A 22,109-nucleotide genomic window follows, 5' to 3' on the forward strand; every position below is an offset into this window, starting at 1 on the left:
CTTCAGATTGCAGATTTCCAATTGAAGGCATCCGTAAGTGAACACAATCATTATTTAATAAACCGAGCTGTGTAAAATAACTGTTATGGTTACTATTAATAACCCAATATGTCATGTTTGTTCATTTCTAGTACATACAAGGTTCTCCACTCACTGTTTAGCTTCATGTTGAAGAATCTTCAGTGTAATGAAACCATAAAATAAAACGGGTCCAAAACTTTCAATCTGTGTTCTATTTTTGTAGCTTTGTTGTATTAAGATTACTTTGTTTGTTTTAAGCCACAAACAAACGATCCATTTTATTGTCTCTGGGATGTGAAAACATGAGATTTGATTACATTAGAACTACACAGATTAGAAGGAACACAGATTTCATAAGAAACATTTTGTTTATTCAAAACTGTAAAATACAGACGGTTCTTGCATATCAATGCTATAAGAACAGCCACATTTTTTAAAATGAATGTGTCACCAGTGCATGTGGCCGGGTGTTCCTGCTCCAGAAAGGTGAAGGTCTCTGGTCATCCTGAAGCTGTGAGATCAGTGGAAACACTGAGACCAGAGGCCTGCAGGATGGTCTGCTGTGACAGCTTAGCATCTGAAAACATACATGATGGAAACATTAATGAATGTGCTGCAAAAACAAGCTGTACTTTTGACCTGGTGGTGATAACCTGTGTCAGTCAGTTATGGTAGATCTGAACTTTGGTTTGATGAACTCAATATGAGAAACTTCAGACTGACAGGAGTTAGGTTAAAGCCACATCTTGTGAAGTTGGTATATTTTTCCTCCAACAGGATCCAGAGAAATCGCAACAACCAGAAGTGGGACTAGAATTTATTTCAATGTCATTTGTGAATGTCAGCTTCTCATTTTCAACAGTGGAGCTTTAAAAGTTGAAAAAGGTTAATTTGGAGAGTTTTAACGCATCGAAAAGCCTCTTAGACTCAAAGCAAGATGCCAGAGCGCACAAAACTTAAAAAAAAATAATTTCACATAATTATCGCGGTATAAGCCATTTGTTTGTTACTTAATGAAACAGTCACAAATGAACGAGGTAGTTAGTCCAAGTTTGTCGTTTAATGAACGTTCATAAACTACAGCGGCTGTGATGCAGCCCAGCAAAGGTAAACAAAAGTAAAATAACAGCAATGACTCTAAACCTCTCCTGACTTTTTACTGTATAATCAACCTGTTGCCGTGGCAACCGCCTGCGCCCCACAAACCCAGCAGAGATGAGCTAAAAACACAACGGATTCAGTCCGTTAAGATTTTAGGTTTTCAGGCTTCATATTTATTTCTCCTTAAAAAGCCTCTCCTCTCATGAACACAGCGGTGGCTGATTGGCCAATTTAAACTTCTGCTCTGCTCATCAGGGTCTTTGAGTCCCTTTTTACTTTTGTAATGATACCGAAATGCACAGAAAGGCGCAACACCTTGTTTAAACAATAATTACTGAGATTATTAATTTTGTTGGGCCATTAATTTGAACACGTTTTGTTGATTTTATCCTTAATAAGATGTATTGGACGTGCTGGTCTCAACATCCTGGCGGCGTTCAGTTTGTCACCTAGTGCCGAGATCAACTCAAAACCTTCCGCCATCGTAATTGAGCATCTTGTAACATAACCACTATGTTTGTTTTTTTCTATATAAAATACATTTAAGAGAAAATGTAACAGTGATTTGGATAACAGTTGCTGTTATTTCTGTATAAAAATTATTCCATATTTCCACTTGTAAAACTGATTTTTTGGGCAGGTCATGCTGATTTTTAGGTGTGACTGAGATTTGGTGTATAAAAAGGGGCGTGTGCGTCGGCGCGGGGCGGCGCAATCAGAGAGGAAGACGCTCACCGTCAGTCCGTGCAGCGGGAGACTTGATGTGATTTAAAAGTTTGGATAAGTGATCGATCAAAGGAAAATAAGATAACAGCAATCAGAAGTCGCCCCGGCGCCACGGATCGTGCGCTGTCGGAGCTAAATTGGAGCTTGTACTCAGAAACTGCCGCCAGGTGCAAGTGGACGCCAATTTGACGGAGGACGCCGACGGTGCGAGAAGACGCCACCGGGGAGGGAAAGGAAAGATATTCCCGGTGAGATCTGGACTTTACTTTTCTTTTTGGGGATTTTTGGTGGTACCACATTCTTTTTTCTCATTTTGGGGGTGCGGGGGTTGACGAGCTGGATTTCGTTTGGATTGGGGCTATGAATTAAAGCGGAGAAATTCTCCCCGCATATGGAACTCGATTGTGGACAATAATCACATTAAGAAAGGGACGGAAAAGTTTGGACATTTACATGGACTGAGTGAATTAAAGAGAAACTAACCTCATTTTTGAAGGATTTTTTGGGTTATTTGATCTGTATCAAACTGACTATTATTATTTCTTAGTTGGTGGTTCCTGTAATAAATCACTGTTGCTAAACATCAACAAAACTTATATTGGATGGTTGTTTTTTTTTATTCTATTTCTCAATTAACCAGTGTAACGTATTTTCCCTGAGGCCTGTGACGAAACCCCCTTGCGTGTATTTGTAAGTTCCACTTTAAGTAGAAGTTGAATTTTACAAAATGGTGGCCAGTATGGGGACCAGGATTGTATAATCTCAGGTTTTGTGTTATATATGTTGACACAGTTAAAGAACATTTTGTTGTAGATTTTGAATTTATTTGTTTGAGTGGTTTTTCTGCTCAAGATGGATGACATAACATCTCAACCAGAACATGTTGAGGAAAAAGATACTGATCAGGGTGAGGAAGAAAGGGAAGCAGGTCTTCTTGTAGATCAGGAAGAAGCGATTGACAACAGAGGAGGAGAAGCCTGGGTTACAAGGAGAAATCCTGTAGGTGAAATAACTTCTCTGATTAGCTCCCTTTATGTATCAGATAATGAAGTTGAAGACAGAGAGGATGATGAGGAAGAATATCTCACTATGTCAGACATTAAAGGCATTAGGGGTGATTTAACTAACATGGGGGTTAGGATTACATCACTGGAAGAAGATTTCCGGGCCTCTGTAGATAGTGCTTTGAATAGGGAGCAAAACATCAGGACATATATAGATAGGAATGTCGAGGCCATGGAGCAATGCATGAACACAGCTTTTAAGGAATTTGAAGCTAAGGTTGTAGACTGTTTGCTGCGACGAGATGAGAAGTGGAGGGCTGAAATAGAGAGGCTGAAGCGCGCTAGACTCTCTACAGCTATTCACGCTTTTGATAGTGTTAGACCAGGTCTCCCTGTGCCATCTGAGCATCTCTCCTCCACCATGAGACCTACTTTACCCGAAATCTCATCTCCACCTTTAGCCCTACCTGTACAAAGTCTACCACAAGGAAGTCTTGGACCTTCACACGCACCAAGGAAGGATCAAACTACTGCCTACATCACTCCAGGAATGGTTCCAGTTATGCCATCAATAAACAGTGGGATGACAGACTTTCCGGCATCAACCTCCCATTTGACCGTTCCTACATCAAGCAGAACACCTGTGATTTATTCCAAACCTCCCGTGCTCTTGGAGTTTCCCACATTTGAAGGTTCAGGAGAAGTTTCTGATGTTTTAAACTTCATTGATCAGTGTGAGACATATCTAACAGTAAGACCCCTGTCTGATCCTGAATTATTAGGAGCTTTAACAGCTGTCTTAAAAGGCTCTGCACGGAGTTGGTGGAGTGTGGCTAAAAACAAGATACACAACTGGCTTGAATTTAAGAACGCCTTTTGTGCTGCTTTTTTACCTCCAGACTACCTTTCAGAGGTAGAAGAGAAGTTAAGAGACATGGTCCAGTTGCCAGAACAATGTCTGAGAGACTTTGCCTTTGAGTATCAAGCACTGTGTCTAAGATGGAAGCCGGACATCAGTGAGGCAGAGCTTGTGAGGAGGATTTTAAACAATTGCAACCCGAAAATAGCAGGCTGTTTGAGGGGCACAGTCACATCCATGGATCAATTAATAAAGGTGGGGTCCCAGGTTGAAAAAGACTGTGCTGGTGTTAAAATCTACTGGGGCAAAGTGGATCAGCACAAAGCCAAAGAGAAAGGCCCAGCAAGAGGACAACCTAAGGGAAATCCCAGAAGGTCAACCAACTCTGTATCTGTTGTTCAGCGTGGCCCTGCATCCTCCCTCCTTCATGTTCCCATAGAGGTGCGCGACAGGATGTATAATGCTGTACTGGATACAGCCTGCACCTATTCCCTGATGAGAAATAGTCAGTGGAAAAGGATTGCTCGAGAAGGGGAGGTTTTGAAGCCAGCCGACAATCAACAGTTTGCACTTGCCAATGGCAAAACATATAGTGCTTTGGGGAAAGCCACAATCATTTATGGGTGGCATGGGATGATGTGGTCTTTAGAGACCTTTGTGGTGGAGGATAATAACCTCACCTTTCCCATCATCTTAGGTCTCGATTTTCTGACCAAAACTTCTGCTATTATTAACCTAGGCGACTACACATATGGGGTAAAAGGGCCAAAAGGTTATACCTTTTACCCTTTTTCATCTTCAGCTGTGGCCGCAACATCTGTGCCTGCTAGATTTTCTCCAATTCATCTGATCGTGGCTCTGCCCATGGAGGAGAACAAGGCATCAACCACAGAGTCATATCCTTGGATGACAAAGCAACCACCGGAAGTCCAGACGCTTTTAAAGGCCTGGCCATCTGTATGCTCAGATGCATTGGGTAGGACATCTGTGGAAGAACACAGAATAATGACCACAGATGAAATACCCATTCGCTGCAGAGCTTACCGGGTGTCTCCTTTCAAGCGGCAAATAATCAAAGAACAGATTGATGCAATGCTTAAAGATGATATTATAGAGCCATCACAGTCCTCCTGGGGGTCGCCTGTTGTCCTTGTTCCCAAACCAGACAAATCCTTTCGATTTTGTGTGGACTATAGAGCTTTGAACACCAAAACTCTTCAGGATGCCTATCCTATGCCCATCATCCATGAGTTGTTGGAGTCAATGTCTGGAGCAAAATTTTTCAGCACCCTGGATTTAAAGTCTGGCTATTGGCAGATGGCGGTGGCAGAGGACAGCAAAGCAAAAACTGCTGTTATTACCCCATTTGGACTTTATCAATTTAAGTGCATGCCATTTGGATTGAAAAATGCTGGAGCATCCTTTCAACGCTTAATGGAGAAGGTTTTAGGAGAGCTACGGGGAAAGATCTGCTGTGTGTACATCGATGATGTGATTGTCTTCTCAGCCTCTCCTGAGCAACACCTGAAGGACCTGGACACAGTATTTGCAAAGCTACACCACGCCAATTTGTCCCTCAATCTTAAAAAATGCAACTTTTTCCAGCAAGAACTCAAGTTTCTGGGACATATTGTGTCAGCGGAAGGTGTTCAAGTGGATCCAGGGAAAACCCACGCCATTACGGTTTATCCAACTCCAACTAACCATAAGACTCTCCAGAGATTCCTTGGGATGGTTGGTTGGTACCACAAGTTCATCTCACATTTTGCAGACATAGCTACGCCTCTTTATCAGCTGCTCAAAAAAGATGCAAGGTGGGAGTGGACAGGGGACTGTCAACGCGCTTTCATGACGCTGAAGAAAGCTTTGGTGGAGTCACCCATACTGGGGCAGCCAGATTTCGAGTTACCATTCGAAATTCATACAGATGCCAGTGATGTTGGTCTGGGGGCTGTCCTGGTCCAACCAATCCCTGATGGAGAAAAGGTCATTGCTTTTGCTTCAAGATCATTGAAAGGAGCAGAGCACAACTACTCCACCTCTGAGAAGGAATGTTTGGCGGTTGTTTGGGCCGTGGAAAAGTGGAGACATTTTGTAGAGGGTACAAAGTTCACCGTTTACACTGACCATGCTGCTTTAACCTGGGCATTCAATTGCCCCAGAACCAGTTCTAGGTTAACGCGCTGGGTGTTGAGGTTGCAAGACTTCAATTTTGAAGTACGATATAGAAAAGGAATGCACAATGTAGTGCCTGACGCGCTGTCCCGAGCGATGCCCACTGATTCAGCTGGACCAGCACATGTGGCCCTGAATTCTGCTGAAGCCATGTTAGGCTTACCCTTATCATTAGTAGAAATCAAGGAAGCTCAAGAAAAAGACTCAGACATCATGGATATGGTCCAAGGCCCGAGATACCGGAGACCTGACAGGATCCTCTTCGACAAAGTTCACGATCTCTGGTATAGGAAAACCCCACTAAAAGATGGCATGAAATACCAGCTGGTGGTTCCCAAGTCCTTGGTTCCTCAGTTTCTCCAGTACTTCCATGATCGTCCATTGAGTGGACATCTGGGCAGGCTAAAGACACTTCTCCGGCTGTTGGAGGTTGCATGGTGGCCGTCAGTCCGTAAGGATGTGTGGACTCATGTAAAGAACTGTGCAGTTTGTCAGAAGTACAAACCCGACAATCAAGCTCCAGCTGGTTTTCTGCAACCCACTCCTCTAACTGAACCCTGGGCAAAACTTGGGGTGGACTTGATGGGACCTTTTCCACGCAGCAAAAAAGGAAATGTTTTCCTGTTTGTCGTGATCGACTACTTCACAAAGTGGGTGGAGATGTTTCCTGTAAGAGACAGCAAGACACAGAGACTCATCACTATCCTCCGGGAGGAGATATTCACTCGCTTTGGAGTTCCACAAAGCCTGGTGTCAGATCGGGGGCCCCAGTTTACCAGTCAAGAGATGTCCAGTTTTTGTTCTGCGTGGGGGGTAAAACACCATTTCACCACCAGCTATCATCCCCAATCTAACTTGACTGAACGGGCTAACAGAACTATCAAAACAATGATAGCCTCATTTGTTGGACAACATCACAATCTATGGGACCAACATATCTGGGAGTTCCGTTTCGCCATCAATGGTGCTCAACATGAAACCACAGGGAAATCCCCTGCAGAGCTAATGTTGGGACGTCAACTTCAAGGGCCATTGGAAAGGATGATAGCCAAACCACCATCACCGCAGCAAACTGTATATAAATTGTTGGAGCGACACAATGAAATGAAAGAAGAAGTCAAACGGAAAGTTGGGATAAGTCAAACCCGACAAGCCAAATACTATAATGCCCGGAGGAGGGGTGCACAGTTCCGGCCGGGAGATTTGGTCTGGGTAAGGTCTCACCCCCTTTCCAAAGCCATAGATAATTTTTCCGCAAAGCTAGCGCCAAAGTGGTCAGGACCAGCTACAGTGAGGAAACAGTTAGGCCCAGTAAATTATCAGCTCCAGTGGAAAGACCAGTGCCAGGAAACGGACACGGTAAATGTGGTTAATTTAAAGCCTTATTTTGGGGTTCAACCTCCCTTGCCTCCGGCTGGGGGGGGGGGATTGTAACATAACCACTATGTTTGTTTTTTTCTATATAAAATACATTTAAGAGAAAATGTAACAGTGATTTGGATAACAGTTGCTGTTATTTCTGTATAAAAATTATTCCATATTTCCACTTGTAAAACTGATTTTTTGGGCAGGTCATGCTGATTTTTAGGTGTGACTGAGATTTGGTGTATAAAAAGGGGCGTGTGCGTCGGCGCGGGGCGGCGCAATCAGAGAGGAAGACGCTCACCGTCAGTCCGTGCAGCGGGAGACTTGATGTGATTTAAAAGTTTGGATAAGTGATCGATCAAAGGAAAATAAGATAACAGCAATCAGAAGTCGCCCCGGCGCCACGGATCGTGCGCTGTCGGAGCTAAATTGGAGCTTGTACTCAGAAACTGCCGCCAGGTGCAAGTGGACGCCAATTTGACGGAGGACGCCGACGGTGCGAGAAGACGCCACCGGGGAGGGAAAGGAAAGATATTCCCGGTGAGATCTGGACTTTACTTTTCTTTTTGGGGATTTTTGGTGGTACCACATTCTTTTTTCTCATTTTGGGGGTGCGGGGGTTGACGAGCTGGATTTCGTTTGGATTGGGGCTATGAATTAAAGCGGAGAAATTCTCCCCGCATATGGAACTCGATTGTGGACAATAATCACATTAAGAAAGGGACGGAAAAGTTTGGACATTTACATGGACTGAGTGAATTAAAGAGAAACTAACCTCATTTTTGAAGGATTTTTTGGGTTATTTGATCTGTATCAAACTGACTATTATTATTTCTTAGTTGGTGGTTCCTGTAATAAATCACTGTTGCTAAACATCAACAAAACTTATATTGGATGGTTGTTTTTTTTTATTCTATTTCTCAATTAACCAGTGTAACGTATTTTCCCTGAGGCCTGTGACGAAACCCCCTTGCGTGTATTTGTAAGTTCCACTTTAAGTAGAAGTTGAATTTTACAATCTATTGATTAAATATGACTGTAGTTGGAAAACAACCATCAGCGTTAGCTTACCGTGCAACGTCTGGGCAACCGGAGGATCCTGGACGGACAGCAGCGGTGCATGTCTGAAAGATGGCCTCCGAAGCAGATCTCCAAGGCTTGGCACTCTCACTCTCTCAGCTCGATGCTCCATAGAGCTGCCTCTGGATATTGCAGTTCACTTACGATGTACAGTAAAGTCTGCTCCTTATAGTTGGACCAAAGCTGGTAGCTACGAAGGCGTCCCCAACCTTCAATCGTAAGCCAACTTCAGCGGCCGCTTCGTCCAAACTATAAAAACCCCCGACGGTGAAGCTCTGAGTCCATGAGAGCCGCCAGCTGAAACACGTTCTGTCTGAGCGGCCACACCAAAAATAAAGTCAGGAGTAATAACACTATTTTCTAATGAAGTTAATGAGCTTCAGCTTATTGATAACCCGGTAGTAGGTCGCCATCTTTCTTGAAGCAAAGTACAGGTGACGCTAACCAACCAATTGGGGAAGATTTTTTTTTTTTTAGTTTTTTTTTTTGTTTTAGTTTAGTTTATTTCAGACAAACCTTTCACCGACAGTGTAAACAACACCAAAAAAATAAAAAAAAAAACACATCACATCAGTGATTATGAGTCTGAAAAGGAGTATGATGAAGTATAACTTATGTAATCATACCCCTTTTCCAGCTGTAATTTATCACAGTATTTTCAATATCCAGTATCCTTTCTGACAAAGGAAATAATAAGTGTAATAAAATTTCCTCAGCTAGATGAAAATAGTGCACACACACACATACACATCTGTACACATACATATATACATATTTACATATACAAACATATATACATACATACACCCATATACACTCCCATCTGCTTATAGACAAAATACACAGCTATTTACATACTTTTATACATTTACCCACACCTGCGCCGACATGCCACCTACTTGATGACATCATACTTAGTTTTAATTTCCAACCAGGATTATCCCCCTTGTTCTTCCTTATAACTTTGAATAATAGCTGTCTTGAGACCTTTCTTAAAATGTCTCATACTTGGACTTTGCTTCAGCTCTTTAGAGTTTATTCCAGATCCTCACACCAACACCAGAAATGCACAATGTTTTCATTGTTGTACGAGCCTTCAAAGTTCTGAAGTTAAGGTTTTCCCTATAGTCATATCCCCCCACTCTATCGGAAAATAATTGTTGAATCTTTTCTGGCAATATTTTGTTTCTGACTTTAAACATGATCTGTGCAGTTTGAAACTCTACTAAATCAGTAAATTTCAATAAATAAGAATCTATAAATAGATTGTGGGTATGACAGTAAAAATCAACCTTATGAACTAAACGAATGGCTCTTTTTTGTAATGTGCATAATGGTTGTAGTAACGTTCTGTAAGTGTTGCCCCAAATTTCCACACAGTAACTTAGGTAAGGTAAAATAAGTGAGCAGTACAGAATGTATAGGGCAGAGGAGTTTAAATATTTTCTAGCATTAGCAAGAACTGCAATACTTCTTACCATTTTAGATTGGACATATCTTATATGAGGTTTCCAACAGATCTTGTTTTGAATCAGTACTCCCAAAAACCGAATTTCAGTCACTCTCTCCAGTCATATTATCAATTTGTATTATTAAATCACTCTTCTCTTTACACTTACCGAACAACATAAACTTTGTTTTATCTAAATTTAGTGACAATTTGTTAATATTAAACCACTCCTTCAGTTTACATAAGTCTTGATTCATTTCAAGCAACAGCTTTCGTAAATCTTCACCCGTGCCAAAAATGGTTGTATCATCAGCAAATAGTACAAAGTTAAGTCTCTTAGATACCTTACATATGTCATTTATATACAAAATAAACAATTTTGGCCCCAATACCGAGCCCTGGGGGACACCACAAACAATATCCAAGCATGAGGATTGGAAATCACCCAACTGCACAAATTGTTGCCTATTGCTGAGATAATTTTTCATCCAATGCAACACTACTCCTCTTAGACCATAACACTCAAGTTTTCTGAGTAGTATATCATGATCAATTGTGTCAAATGCTTTTTTCAAATCAATGAATACCCCAACAGCATGTTTCTTTTTATCTAAAGCACTGGTCACCTCTTCCATTAAATGCAGAACTGCCATTGCTGTGGATCTTTGTGACCTAAATCCATACTGACTGTCCGTCAGTAGATGATGTTTACTAAGAAAACTTTCTAGTCTGACAACAAATATTTTTTCCACAATTTTAGAAAATTGTGGAAGTAATGAAACAGGCCTATAATTTGTGAAGTCATGTCTATTCCCCGATTTATATAGTGGGATAACTTTTGCAATTTTCATTTTTTTTGGAAATATTCCTGTTTGAAAAGACAGATTACAGATATATGTTAGCGGTTTAATAATTTCCACAATCACCTTCTTAATTATTATCATGTCGATGCCGTCATAATCAGTTGACCTTTTATTTTCACATTTATTTACTATATCTATAATTTCGTTTTCCTCCACAGCTGTAAGAAACATGGAAACCGGATTTCTAACTAATGCGTCATTTAGTGTTTCATGTCCTGTGGGCTGTGGTATTTCCTCAGCCAATTTTGGGCCCACACTCACAAAATATTTATTAAAATTATGAACTATCTCTTCCATATTATTTAAATGTTTATCTTCATTGTTTGTGAAGTTTTGTGGATAACTAACATGTTTGACATTTTTTCTAATAACATTGTTTAAAATATTCCAAATACCTTTAATATTATTTTTATTTCTGTCCAACTGTTTACTATAGTAATCTTGTTTTACTTTTCTTAAAACAGCAGTCAGTTTGTTCTTGTATTTCTTTCATTTATTTTCTGCCACGGCTGATCTATGCCTTATAAAATCTCTATATAGCTTATTCTTTTTTTTTACAGGCATTTTGCAATCCCTTTGTGATCCATGGATGATCAGAATATTTGTTTTCAGAAGTAAACTCTACAATTGGACAATTTTTGTCGTATAATAATTTGAAAATATTCAGAAAATTATCATATGCTTTATCCACGGCATTTTCTTTTAGTACTGACTCCCAAGTTTGTTTAGATAAATCATCTTTGAATGCATTTATAGATTTTTCCGTCCTTAATCTTTTATTAATTGGATTATTTTTAGTCTTTACTTTCTTGTGGCAGATATCACAAACAACAAAAACAGGTAAATGATCACTGATGTCATGAACTAACAATCCACTTATGGTGTTGTCTATTAAATTTGTAAATATGTTATCTATTAATGTAGCTGTATTAGCTGTGATTCTGCTAGGTCTCGTAATTTGAGGGAAAAGACTCAGACTACATGTGGTATTAATAAACTCTTCAGTCAATTTGTGGTTGTTGACATTTAGCAGATCAATATTAAAGTCCCCACAAATAAAATAGTTCTTTGAATTTATAGCTGTATATGTTTTCTCAAACCATTCTATGAAAAGGTTCATGTTAGAACCAGGAGCCCTATATATACAGCTAACAATTATATTTTTATTTTTTTCCATATATATTTCAACTGTTAAATATTCAAAATGATCTTTAACCACATTAGTCATGTTTTCAATTAATTTATATCTGAAATTGTTGTCCACATATACAGCAACTCCTCCACCAATCTTTCCTTCTCTATTAATATAACTAAATTCATAACCCTCTAATTCAAAATCGGCTCCCTTATTCGAAGTAAGCCAGGTTTCTGAGATAGTAATGACACTAAAAGGCTGTTTAAATTGATTTAAACAATCCTTGATGTGGTTAAAGTTCGCATATAAACTTCTACTGTTGAAGTGTATTATGGAGAATTTATTGTCTGTATTAACTGTAATATTATATTGTTGAGTCGAGTAGTAGCAACAGTTATTCCCATTATTATAGAAAAAGTTGTTTTCTGGGTCCAAGTCCTTTTCCTTATCCTGACTTTTATATTCAGTGTAGTCAAAAGTTTTCAGTTCAGGGTAATCTGCTTTAGTTCGAGGTGTTAATGTTGTATCCATAGCCGATGAGGACAACATGTTGTTTAACTGAGACATGGTGATTGAGTGTCATATACAATCATCTAAGATCCCAGATATAACATAAAACATTCAATTGTACTTATCCAGGTCAGCGATGTCCCGAACAACCAGAACCTTTGCCTCCTCTGGAGTTCCATTAAGTTTAACGAAAACCTTACAATTTGTTGTCCATGTTGATTGAATCTTTCCTTGTTTTCTCAGAAACCGAGCCTTTCTGGCGATATCAGCATTCTTCTTGGTCAAGTGCTCATTAATAAATACGTCAGATCCTTTCAGCAATCTGCCTTGTTTTAACAGAGCAAACTTGTATTTCCTCTTTGTGAATCTCATGATAATGGCAGGTTTATCATCTTTTCCTCTTCTCGGAAGCGGGTGGCATGCTTCCACAGTGTCACAGTCCACCTCTATCCCCTTGGTCCGGAGGAAAGAAGTCACCTGTTTCTCTGTGGAGTCAAGCACTTCGACCGATGGGTCACCAACAGTACTAGTTGCAGCCACAGCGCTGGCATACGAACTGGGCTTAACTCTAAGTCCCGTGATGATCACATCATTTATCTTACTGTACTGTTCCAATTCGGCCACTCGGTTCTCCAATGCAGCGATTCGTTTATCCTTTTCCTCATTAGAAAGTCTCAACGACTTCACTTCTTTCACTAAGTCCAACATGTTGTTTTGGTGCAGCCGTATAGCTGTCACTTCCTCCGAGAGAAAATCCAAGGATTTCTTGATATCATCCAGATCCTCTGAAGCTGGAGTCTTTCTGAGTCCCATTTTCTTTCAATTTCACTTTTTTTTTTATTTTTACTTATTTCTTCTCCAATGAAAATTCCTCGCCACTGCTTACGAGTTACCTTCCAGATTTCCACTGCCTACCGGCTTCCAGTTAGCTTCCAGTTAGCTCCCACCGCTTACAGGCTAGCTTCCGTTAGCTTCGGATCGCTGTACTTTTAACGAAAACGCTCCGTGAAGCATTTCTCCTCACCGATCACGCTGAGCAGTTAAACGGCTCTCTCCGCATCATTCAGGTCCTCATTCGCCGTCTTGTCGATGTTGATGATATGTTTTCTTTCCGTTGTTTTCGGTGACGGACAGCTGGGCCTCGCGGCGTCCACGATAGACTGGATCACTGGATGATTAATTTTCTTCCAACATGAGGTGTTTTCGCCACACAGTAAAAACAAAACGATAAACCAGTCGTCTGTTCTTCTTCTTCTCACCACTGACGGTCTTCGTGTCTCCAGAGGAATCTCAGTGTTGGCAGGTGTTACGAGTGTTACGTCACTGAGTGAACGGTAACAAAACGGCTAAACACAAACACACTGCACCTCGTCGTCCCTGTGGTCCTTTTCAGATGTAGCCTGATGACGTGCCTCTCCTCATTTGCATTTATTTTTTCCTAAGTTTTGCGGGGAAATAGAGTGTGATAAATAAGAAAATAAGGAAATACTAAATGAATAAGGGGAATTGGAAAATAGGAAAATAAAAATTTTTTCAAACAAATGTTAAATGAAAAATAGATAAAAGAAAATGGGTAAATAAAAAAAGGGATATATGAGAAATTGATTAATGAAACTGGGAAATAGAAAATCGGGTTAATGGAAAAAGGAAATAGAAAAATGGTTAAATTAAAAAATAGATTAATGAAAAATGGGTAAATAGATAAAGGGATAAATGACAAATAGATTGGGAAATTGATAATACGAAAAATAAATAAATTAAAAATTGGTTTAATGAAAAAGCTAAATTATTTATTTAACAATTTTTTTTTATTTCACTCATTTTCTTCATTTTTTGATTTATTTTACTCATTTTTTATTTATTTCACCCATTTATTTATTTATTTAATTTTGGCTGAAATGGCTCTCCATATTCACTTGGCTCTCTTCAAAACTGAACTTTGGTCCTGGTAAAACTTTGTAAACCGCAGCTGTTGTTTGTTATGTTGAGAGTTGGATCAAATGCAAACAGGAACACAAAGAATATTTAATGAAAAAACTGAAAACTTATAGAACACAAGGAGAAAAGGACATGGAGCTCAGGCAGAGTAATAAGAGGAATCAGACAAAAACAATAAAAACCAGATAGTTTATGTAATGGGTTGAGAAATAATAACATTAAATGCAGATGATTTAATCAGGGGATTATGAAGAGCTTTGAAAGAAACCAAACAAGCAGGGAAGATGAATAATTAATCCAAGTGAAGCCATAAACTAACACTGATCTACAGAAACTAAATCTAAATACACAAAGACCAAAAGACAAGAATAAACTAAGAAACTAACCACAAAAAATTAACTAATATGGAAAAACCTTAAAGACAATAATGAACACAAATAACTGTAGACAGCAAGAACATAGAAGCATAATTAAATAACTAAATCATCAAAACCCAAATAAAAATCCAAACCTGAACACCCAACCAATCAAATAGAAACTTCAAATAATCAACACCTTCAAGAGCTTAAAGAGACACACCCCTTCATTATTCTGGGAAGAGAATAAACATTAACTAGACCAACTAAATAGGAAACATTTTGTTTTCACAAAAGTTAGGAAACTGAACATTTAGTTTTTTATTAAAGCAAAAGAATGAGACGATTTCAGCTCTACTGTGTTTTGTTCTTTTTTAGTTTGCTTTATTTAAAATTCCTAAAATGTCTAATTTGTAACTTTTTCTCAGGTGAAATAGAAAGTGAAATTGTTTCCATACTTATGAAATTTTTTTATGACTGACATTTTATTACCTGGCCTTTGATCTCTTGCAGAGTAAAACTTTAGATTTCTGTTTGTTCTCTCTGTGAAGTCGTGTCAGTGAGTTTCAGGGATGTGGCAGATTTGGACATGTAGGAAAATGGAGCTGTTTGTCGTGTTTCTGTTCCTTCTTTATGGTAAGATCTTTGTCTTCTTTCCAAGGTGAAATTTATGAAGCTGATCTTCATTTATCTCCCTTCTTCGCACTCAGTAAAGTCATTACTTGCTGCCTTTCTCTGCTCCACTTACTTAAAAAAATGTAGAATCTGTTTTCAGCCAGACAAATCGATGTCAAGAGATCAGGCCTCATTGTGAACAATAAATCTACATTTTGATGCACCGTTATATTAGCATCTCAAACTTGCACTTCAAACTATTTTACATCCACATCAGCACAGTTGTGATATAACAGCTTAGTTGTACAATAGAAAGTTCACTATTTCTGGTATTTTCTTTTGATTTTCATTTCCAGAAACTCACCTGAGGGTAAAATGTGTTTTACAGAACCGTAATGAAGGAGATTCATCAAACTGCCTTATAAATTTAATCATGTTTATCTATAGACAACATTCACCCTGGAGGACTTTTGAAAACACCTTCAGTTTCCAGAGTCTGCAGCCAAATTGTTTCACATGCAGTGGATTTAATGTTATTTAGTGTCCAATAATTATTCTGATAGTTTTTCTGTTATGAACTGCTGGTGTTGGTTTTTTTCTGTTGTGATAATTTGTGGTTTACAAGGTTTTGTAGTTTTTGTAGTTTACTTCCTTTGTGTCATTTTATTTTATTTATCTTCCCTTCTCTGGATATTGATTCAGACTTGTCTTGTTTTTGCTTTGCCATCATTATGAGTTTTTTCTTTTGTTTTATTCCTTTTTGATTACATTTCTCTGCTTTTGGTCCTACTACAAACTTTCTTAATATTCATCTGTTCTGTTAAAAGTGTGAATCTCTGTTTTATTTCAGTTTGAAATAAATCATCCTATAATGAACAGACAGACACATTTCCATAATTATCACCTGCACCATTATCAATTAGTTACATATATTTAACCAGTTTGTTGGTAGACTATTTGCTTATTTTTGGCTGTACATTATGTGATTCCATTGTGGACTATAACTCAGCAGTGACTTCAGACCAAATCTTCTCAAAGGATCAAGAGAAATGTTTTGTAATTTTTTTGCCCCCTTAATCTGACATGTAGAAAAGGTTCCCATGACATCAACAGAGTTTCTTTCCTGAAACTCTCCTTCTGGAACCAGAGTAACTTTATCAGCTCAATCCTTTTTTTTCTTTGGTTATTAAAGTTTCTATTGTTTCAAAACACATACATATAAATACATAATCCCTCTCAACCCTCCTCACACCCTCACAAAACAAAAACCACAAACAAAGCAAGACAACCAGGTCAGCACATGTCAAATCAATGAAAGTTTCACAGATTAAATATCCTCAATGTTGGCAGAAACAACCACATTAAACAGAAGTAGTCACTCGTCAGTATTTTCCAAAGCAGCAGTTCATCAAAGGAGTTTATTTGTCTCAGTATTGCAGGAGAGGAAACAGTTCCAGGATTTACTGAAGTTTTCTCTCATTATTTATCTTGGCCAGCATTTCTTCATATATTTCCACTATTTCCATCATTAAATCCAACCAGCTTTTAACATTCGGAACAGTTGAAGATGCCAAGGTCTGAGGATTATTCTGGCAGCCGTGATCGTCCCACCTGCACCTCAGTGCTTTGGTGTTTTAATATATTGATATATTATGATCTTTAGGTCATAATAATCAAACTTACAGAAGGTCTGAAATATTTCATTCTATTTAATGAATCTATATTAGTGTCACTTTCTGAAACAAGAGACAAAATGTTATTTTTTCAATAAATTTTAATTTTTTGAGATGCACCTGAATATAGTGTCACATTCGAGGTTAAATATATAGAATAAATACTTTTAAAAAATTATTCATTAGAGTTAATATGTTCACTTTTTCCTCATGTCTTGAAGAATAAATGCCAGAACAGTTGTGCTGGCATCTCCCCTCACACCCTCCAACCACTGAGTTAAAAACAGGATCAACTTATTTCTGCAGTGAGTCTTCAAATATCAGAGAAAAGTTAAAAGTTAACTGTTTCTTCATCAGAGCTGATTTTTCAGAGCCTCAATCATCTGTAAAAATGCTTCTGATTAACAATAATTACCTGAACTCCTCTGCTGATGCAGAGTCTGTATTTCCTACAGCCAGGCATCACAGCAACAAAATCACCCAGTTAACAAAATTATCATTTTTTCTCTTGAGTTTAAACAAATCTTAGTCTAGAAACGTTATTTCCTGTTTGATCACATCTAATAAATACTTTTTCAAGGCAGTTTCAGGAAGATCCTGTAGAGTTGATCTCAGGTCAGGGTTTGGCAAACATCAGTGTGTGTGTGTGTGTGTGTGTGTGTGTGTGTGTGTGTGTGTGTGTGTGTGTGTGTGTGTGTGTGTGTGTGTGTGTGTGCGTGGGTGTGTTGGACCTGCTGATCTGGTTTCTGACATTTTTTTTTATTTTCATTTCCAGAGAACTTATTATGAATCAAACCAGAAACTCACCTGAGGGCAAAAATGTGTTTTATAGAAATGAGTCATCAAACTGATCTTTGTCTCCTAAACTTTAACTGATTTATCTGTTAACATGATATTATTTTATATTCAGTGGATTTAAGTGTCCAATAAATATTCTATTTACTTGTTTCTATGCTAATAATTTATGGTTTGTTCCTTATTGTTTGTCTTTAAGGTCGTACTTTATAGTTTAATTTACTTAGTTTTACTTATTTCTTGTCTTCTGTAGATTCTGGTTAGACTCTCTTTAGTTTTTCTCTCAGTATTTAAGCTCCTTGGTCTCCATTGTTCAGTTCTGGTTTCTTCCATCCTGATCGTCTCAGCTCCATGTCCTGTTCTTATGTCACCATTATAAGTTTCTTTGTTTTCATTATTATTACCTTTCAATTACATCTGGTTCTCCTACAAGCCTCCCCTTATTACATATTTATTTTGTTTTCTGTTAAAAGAGTGGATCATAATTATTTTTTTTGTTTAAAATACAATCATCCTGTATTTAGGCAGGTAAACTACTACTGTCAGATGGATTATTATAATATAATTAAAACTTAATTGGTATATGTGCTAAATGAGATTCCACTCTAGACTACAGCAGTGACTTGAGGCCAAACTATGCCAAAACTGTTTTTACAAATATCTTCATCCATCAGCCCACATAGGAAGAAGCTGGAAGCAAAATGCACCTAAAAAAATTCACTTTAGTTCAGTTCAAATCAGTAAATCAATGGAGCACCAACATCTGTGTTGCCATAGATTTTCACTAGTTGATCTCACCATCATTTAATCTGTAATTCTTGTCCAGACTTGGTTTGTTTACGTACCAGCTGATCTGATCCAACCCGGAACAATGAAAACTGGTTTTTCTGGTAGATCTTTGATCAACAGCAGAGTGAACTTTCAGTTTGCTTTCAGTTTGTCCAGAGAAACTATTTCAGAGAGTTATAAAGAAATTATTTAGAAGATTTGGTGTTTTATATCGAGGAAGATGGAGCTTTTTGCTGTGTTTTTGTTCCTGCTATACGGTAAGATATTTTTCCTCTCTTCAAGCTTAAGTTTATTCATCTGATCTTTATTTTTTTACCTTCTTCACGGTCAGTAAAATAATTACCAGGTACAACTAAGGCCACAGCAATGTTTTAAAATGTAGGTCCTTGATCTTTCTCATAAAAAAATTTGATTCTTTCAAGTTTATTGTGAAGTCATTTTCAGAATCAGCATAAAAATTATGGCAACTAAAGAGTTTCTTTACTGTAAATACATCATCCAGAGACATACAGCATCACTGTAGCATCATGTCCTTGCAGAAGCTTAATAACAAATAGGGTCAAAGTAAAATTTAAATCTCTACTGTAACAAGTTCTGGCACGGCTGATTGACAGTAGATTACAAACTGCCTCCCTCTGAGCTGAAAGCAACTGTTCATAGTGGAAACAGGAAACTGTTTAGTGGATCATTCTGCCTCAGAGATGCACAAATGAATCTTTTTTGCTGTTTTTCTTTCCCCTCATTAGTAGATAATATTATTAATCCTGGTCTGCAGTTATCAGCAGCTCTGTGTAGCTCAGGTTTCTCTTGGGGTCACAGTTTCCTTTTGTCATGGTTACAACACTGGATTAGGATTACAGGAGCAATGTTAGAGTGGTTCTGCTCTGACAGACACTTTGTGTTAATGTTGTCCATGTTTACTCCACTTCAGCACCACCTACATGCAGGGCTCCACAGGGTTTCATTCTGGGGTCACTTTTATTTCCACTGGGTCTGTTATAAGGAAGCATCATATTTCTCTTTGTTGTTAAGCAAACCCAACTGCAGTGAGACTTCTGTGTGGTTTGATTGTGATGTGATTCTCTTTAGTGACACAACATTCTTACATAATTACATAATAATAATCATAATTTTACATTCTGGCTTTTTCTGCTCCAGAATAATGATCCATGTCTCACATCAATGACATAAAAGTCACATAAAATGCAACATGACAGTTTTGACTGCAGATACTTTGAAAACAATCAGATATGTATCTGAATTAGTGTCACTCATTCAGATACAGTGTTGGATTGAGTGACTCAGATCAGATTTTTATGGGGGTGAAATAATAGGAACTGAGCCATTAAGACTGCCATGAAAAAGCCACATATATGCAACATGTCAGCAAAAAAAAGAGGATTTAAGTCGTATTTGCCTGCTGTGTGATCGTAGCCTGTCTTGGGCTCTGGTCTCTCTTTCATGTCTGCAGCTTGTTCAGATTGTTACAGCTCAACTCTTAACAAGAGCTCATAGGTTTGAAACTATTTAAAATATATTCTGTGATTCTATCGGTTACAGAATATAGTTTAAAATGTTCTTATTGACCTTTAAATGCCCAAAGAAGAGTTGTATGCATGTTAGCCTGAACAAGTGCAGACATTCAGACCTGCAGCTGTTAATAACGGCTCTACTTCATGTGAAGTGGAGAGAAATTATAGTTGACTAAAAGTTTAATTTCAAAGATCTACATGTTGTTAGCAGGTGATTCTGTCCTCTCTGCCTCTTCCATCCTCAGTTATATATAGTATTATTCATATATGGAGAAATGCAGGATTATTGTAAATAATTAACTTGCTGAAATTGTGAAAATGATCCTTTTCTGTTTTTCAGTCAGTCTTCATAACATTGAAAAAGCACTTAGAAATACAGAGAACTGGGACACAGATTGATCAACAGTAAATTAAATATTTATAGACTGCATGTCTTTGGTTTAAATATATTTATTTTAATAAACTGATTTAAAACTTGTCCTTTATTTGTCTTCCAGCCTCTCAGGATTCTTTGGCTGTGACAGTGGAGGTTCAGGAGGGGGAACCGTCTGTCGTTCTGCCCTGTCAGATCAGCCATAAATTACAAGACATTGTTACAGTGAAATGGAGTCGCTTTGATCTCAATCCCAACACTGTCCATCAACGGGACGTAGCAGATGTCCTACGTGGACAAAATCAGGTTTTCAGAGGAAGAACTTCAATGAAACCTGATGCTCTGGACTCTGGTGACTTCAGCCTCACTCTGAGGAAACCTCAACTTTTAGACAGCGGCATCTACATCTGCAGCATGACTGAGAATCAGGAGGAAACAGCTCTGTCTGGCGTTCAGCTGCATGTCAAAGGTCAGCTACTTTTCACTCCTCCCAGTTATTAAAACCAGTTGTTTCCTGGTTTGTAATGTCTAATAAATAATCTTGGTTGAATATGGTCACTCAGCAACCATTGAGCTGATTTATGGTCAGGGTTTTGGCAAATGATTTTCATTAAATAAAAAACATATCCGAGTAAAAAATATGTTTTACAGAACAGTGATAAAGTCATCAAGCTGACTGAACTATGTCTCCTAAAACATTTTATTTTCTATAGATTTTTGTCACTTTTCAATAATTATTCAATGACAGATATTCTGTCCTGATAATCATCCTGTAGTTGTCAGATAAACTAATTCAGCTGTCAGAGTCTTCATCATCTATTAGTTAAATATCTCATCACTTCCTTATTTGTGGATTCAACTTATTTTTGCTGAAATGTATCAGATTCTACTGGTGGGAACTTATTACATGGAGGCATCAGCAGTAAAGATAACTGATATAAACTCCAGCTCCTCCCAATGGCATTTATTTACAGTCCAATTAGGTTCTAGTTGTGATAGAAAACAAAGAAAGCAGGTTTATCTAACGAGATCCAGCTAATGATATTAAGTTGCTGACTTCAGACTCATTTTGAGTAGAACCTGAACAGGGTGGAATAAAAGAGAAGAATATTGGATTTTACCACATTGGGAAAAAGCCTAAAGCAACACTGTAGGCAGGGAGCCCAGTCCTACCTAAGATACCTGGTAGTTTAGCTAGGCTTAGTGTGAAAGATTATATAAATTAGGTAATGGAGCTGTTCAACATCCAGCTTAGGGCAGCAGAGCCTCTCTGTGCTGTTCAGTCTCCAGTGACCAGCATGTTGAAATAACCTGTTCAGGTTGACAAAGTGTGCCGTATTTTCCGCACCTAAAAACCTTCAATTTCCTCAAAAGCCGACAGTGCGCCTTATAATCCGGTGCCCCTTATATATGGACCAATATTGAGCCACAACAGGTCTAGCAACTACGGTAAGCAGCCGCCGACTTCATTTTCCCCGTAGAAGAAGTGCGTGGTGCATGCTGGGATAGTTGTCAGAACGCTGGTTTGTTAATAAAGTTTGATAATACATTTAAAGCCTGGGGGGCCGAGGGGCGGGGGAAGAGAGACAGAGACTTTTTTTTTCTAAAGAACTTTATTTAAATGAAATTAGTATACATCAAAACAACATAATGAAGTATACAACACAATACAACAGCCAAGCAACACAGCCAGGGGTGATTAGATAAGAACATGCAAAGATGTACATATTGAGATTGTCCTTTGAGTCA

The 22,109-nt window shown here is 38.3% G+C and overlaps 2 protein-coding genes and 1 long non-coding RNA gene across 3 annotated transcripts in view; 1 reads left to right on the plus strand and 2 right to left on the minus strand.

Annotated features, from left to right (window-relative positions):
* Positions 1–370: 370 nt before the first annotated feature.
* LOC148160950 (uncharacterized) lies at positions 371–9,180 on the minus strand. Its single transcript, XR_015762073.1, has 2 exons — positions 8,323–9,180; positions 371–598 (listed from the first exon to the last, which is right to left on the minus strand). It is a non-coding gene; the product is annotated as an uncharacterized LOC148160950 (long non-coding RNA).
* Positions 9,181–11,339: 2,159 nt separating this feature from the next.
* Positions 11,340–13,425, minus strand: LOC148160951 (uncharacterized). The gene has a single exon (XM_088002926.1). The coding sequence runs from the start codon at positions 13,100–13,102 to the stop codon at positions 12,401–12,403; it is 702 nt and encodes a 233-aa protein (XP_087859052.1). The 5' UTR covers positions 13,103–13,425; the 3' UTR covers positions 11,340–12,400.
* A 5,161-nt stretch (positions 13,426–18,586) lies between these two features.
* The window catches only part of LOC148160952 (heat shock 70 kDa protein 12A-like), a 37,130-nt gene continuing 33,607 nt past the window's right edge, over positions 18,587–22,109 (plus strand). The window contains exons 1-2 of the mRNA XM_088002940.1: positions 18,587–18,712; positions 20,485–20,829. Of these exons, the coding sequence (XP_087859066.1) occupies positions 18,676–18,712; positions 20,485–20,829 (382 nt within the window). The 5' untranslated portion in view covers positions 18,587–18,675. The remainder of the gene's footprint in view (positions 18,713–20,484; positions 20,830–22,109) is intronic.

This window comes from Poecilia mexicana, unplaced genomic scaffold (genome assembly GCF_051168715.1).
Source record: "Poecilia mexicana isolate PSO_F unplaced genomic scaffold, ASM5116871v1 scaffold_2, whole genome shotgun sequence".
NCBI classification, from domain to species: domain Eukaryota; kingdom Metazoa; phylum Chordata; class Actinopteri; order Cyprinodontiformes; family Poeciliidae; genus Poecilia; species Poecilia mexicana.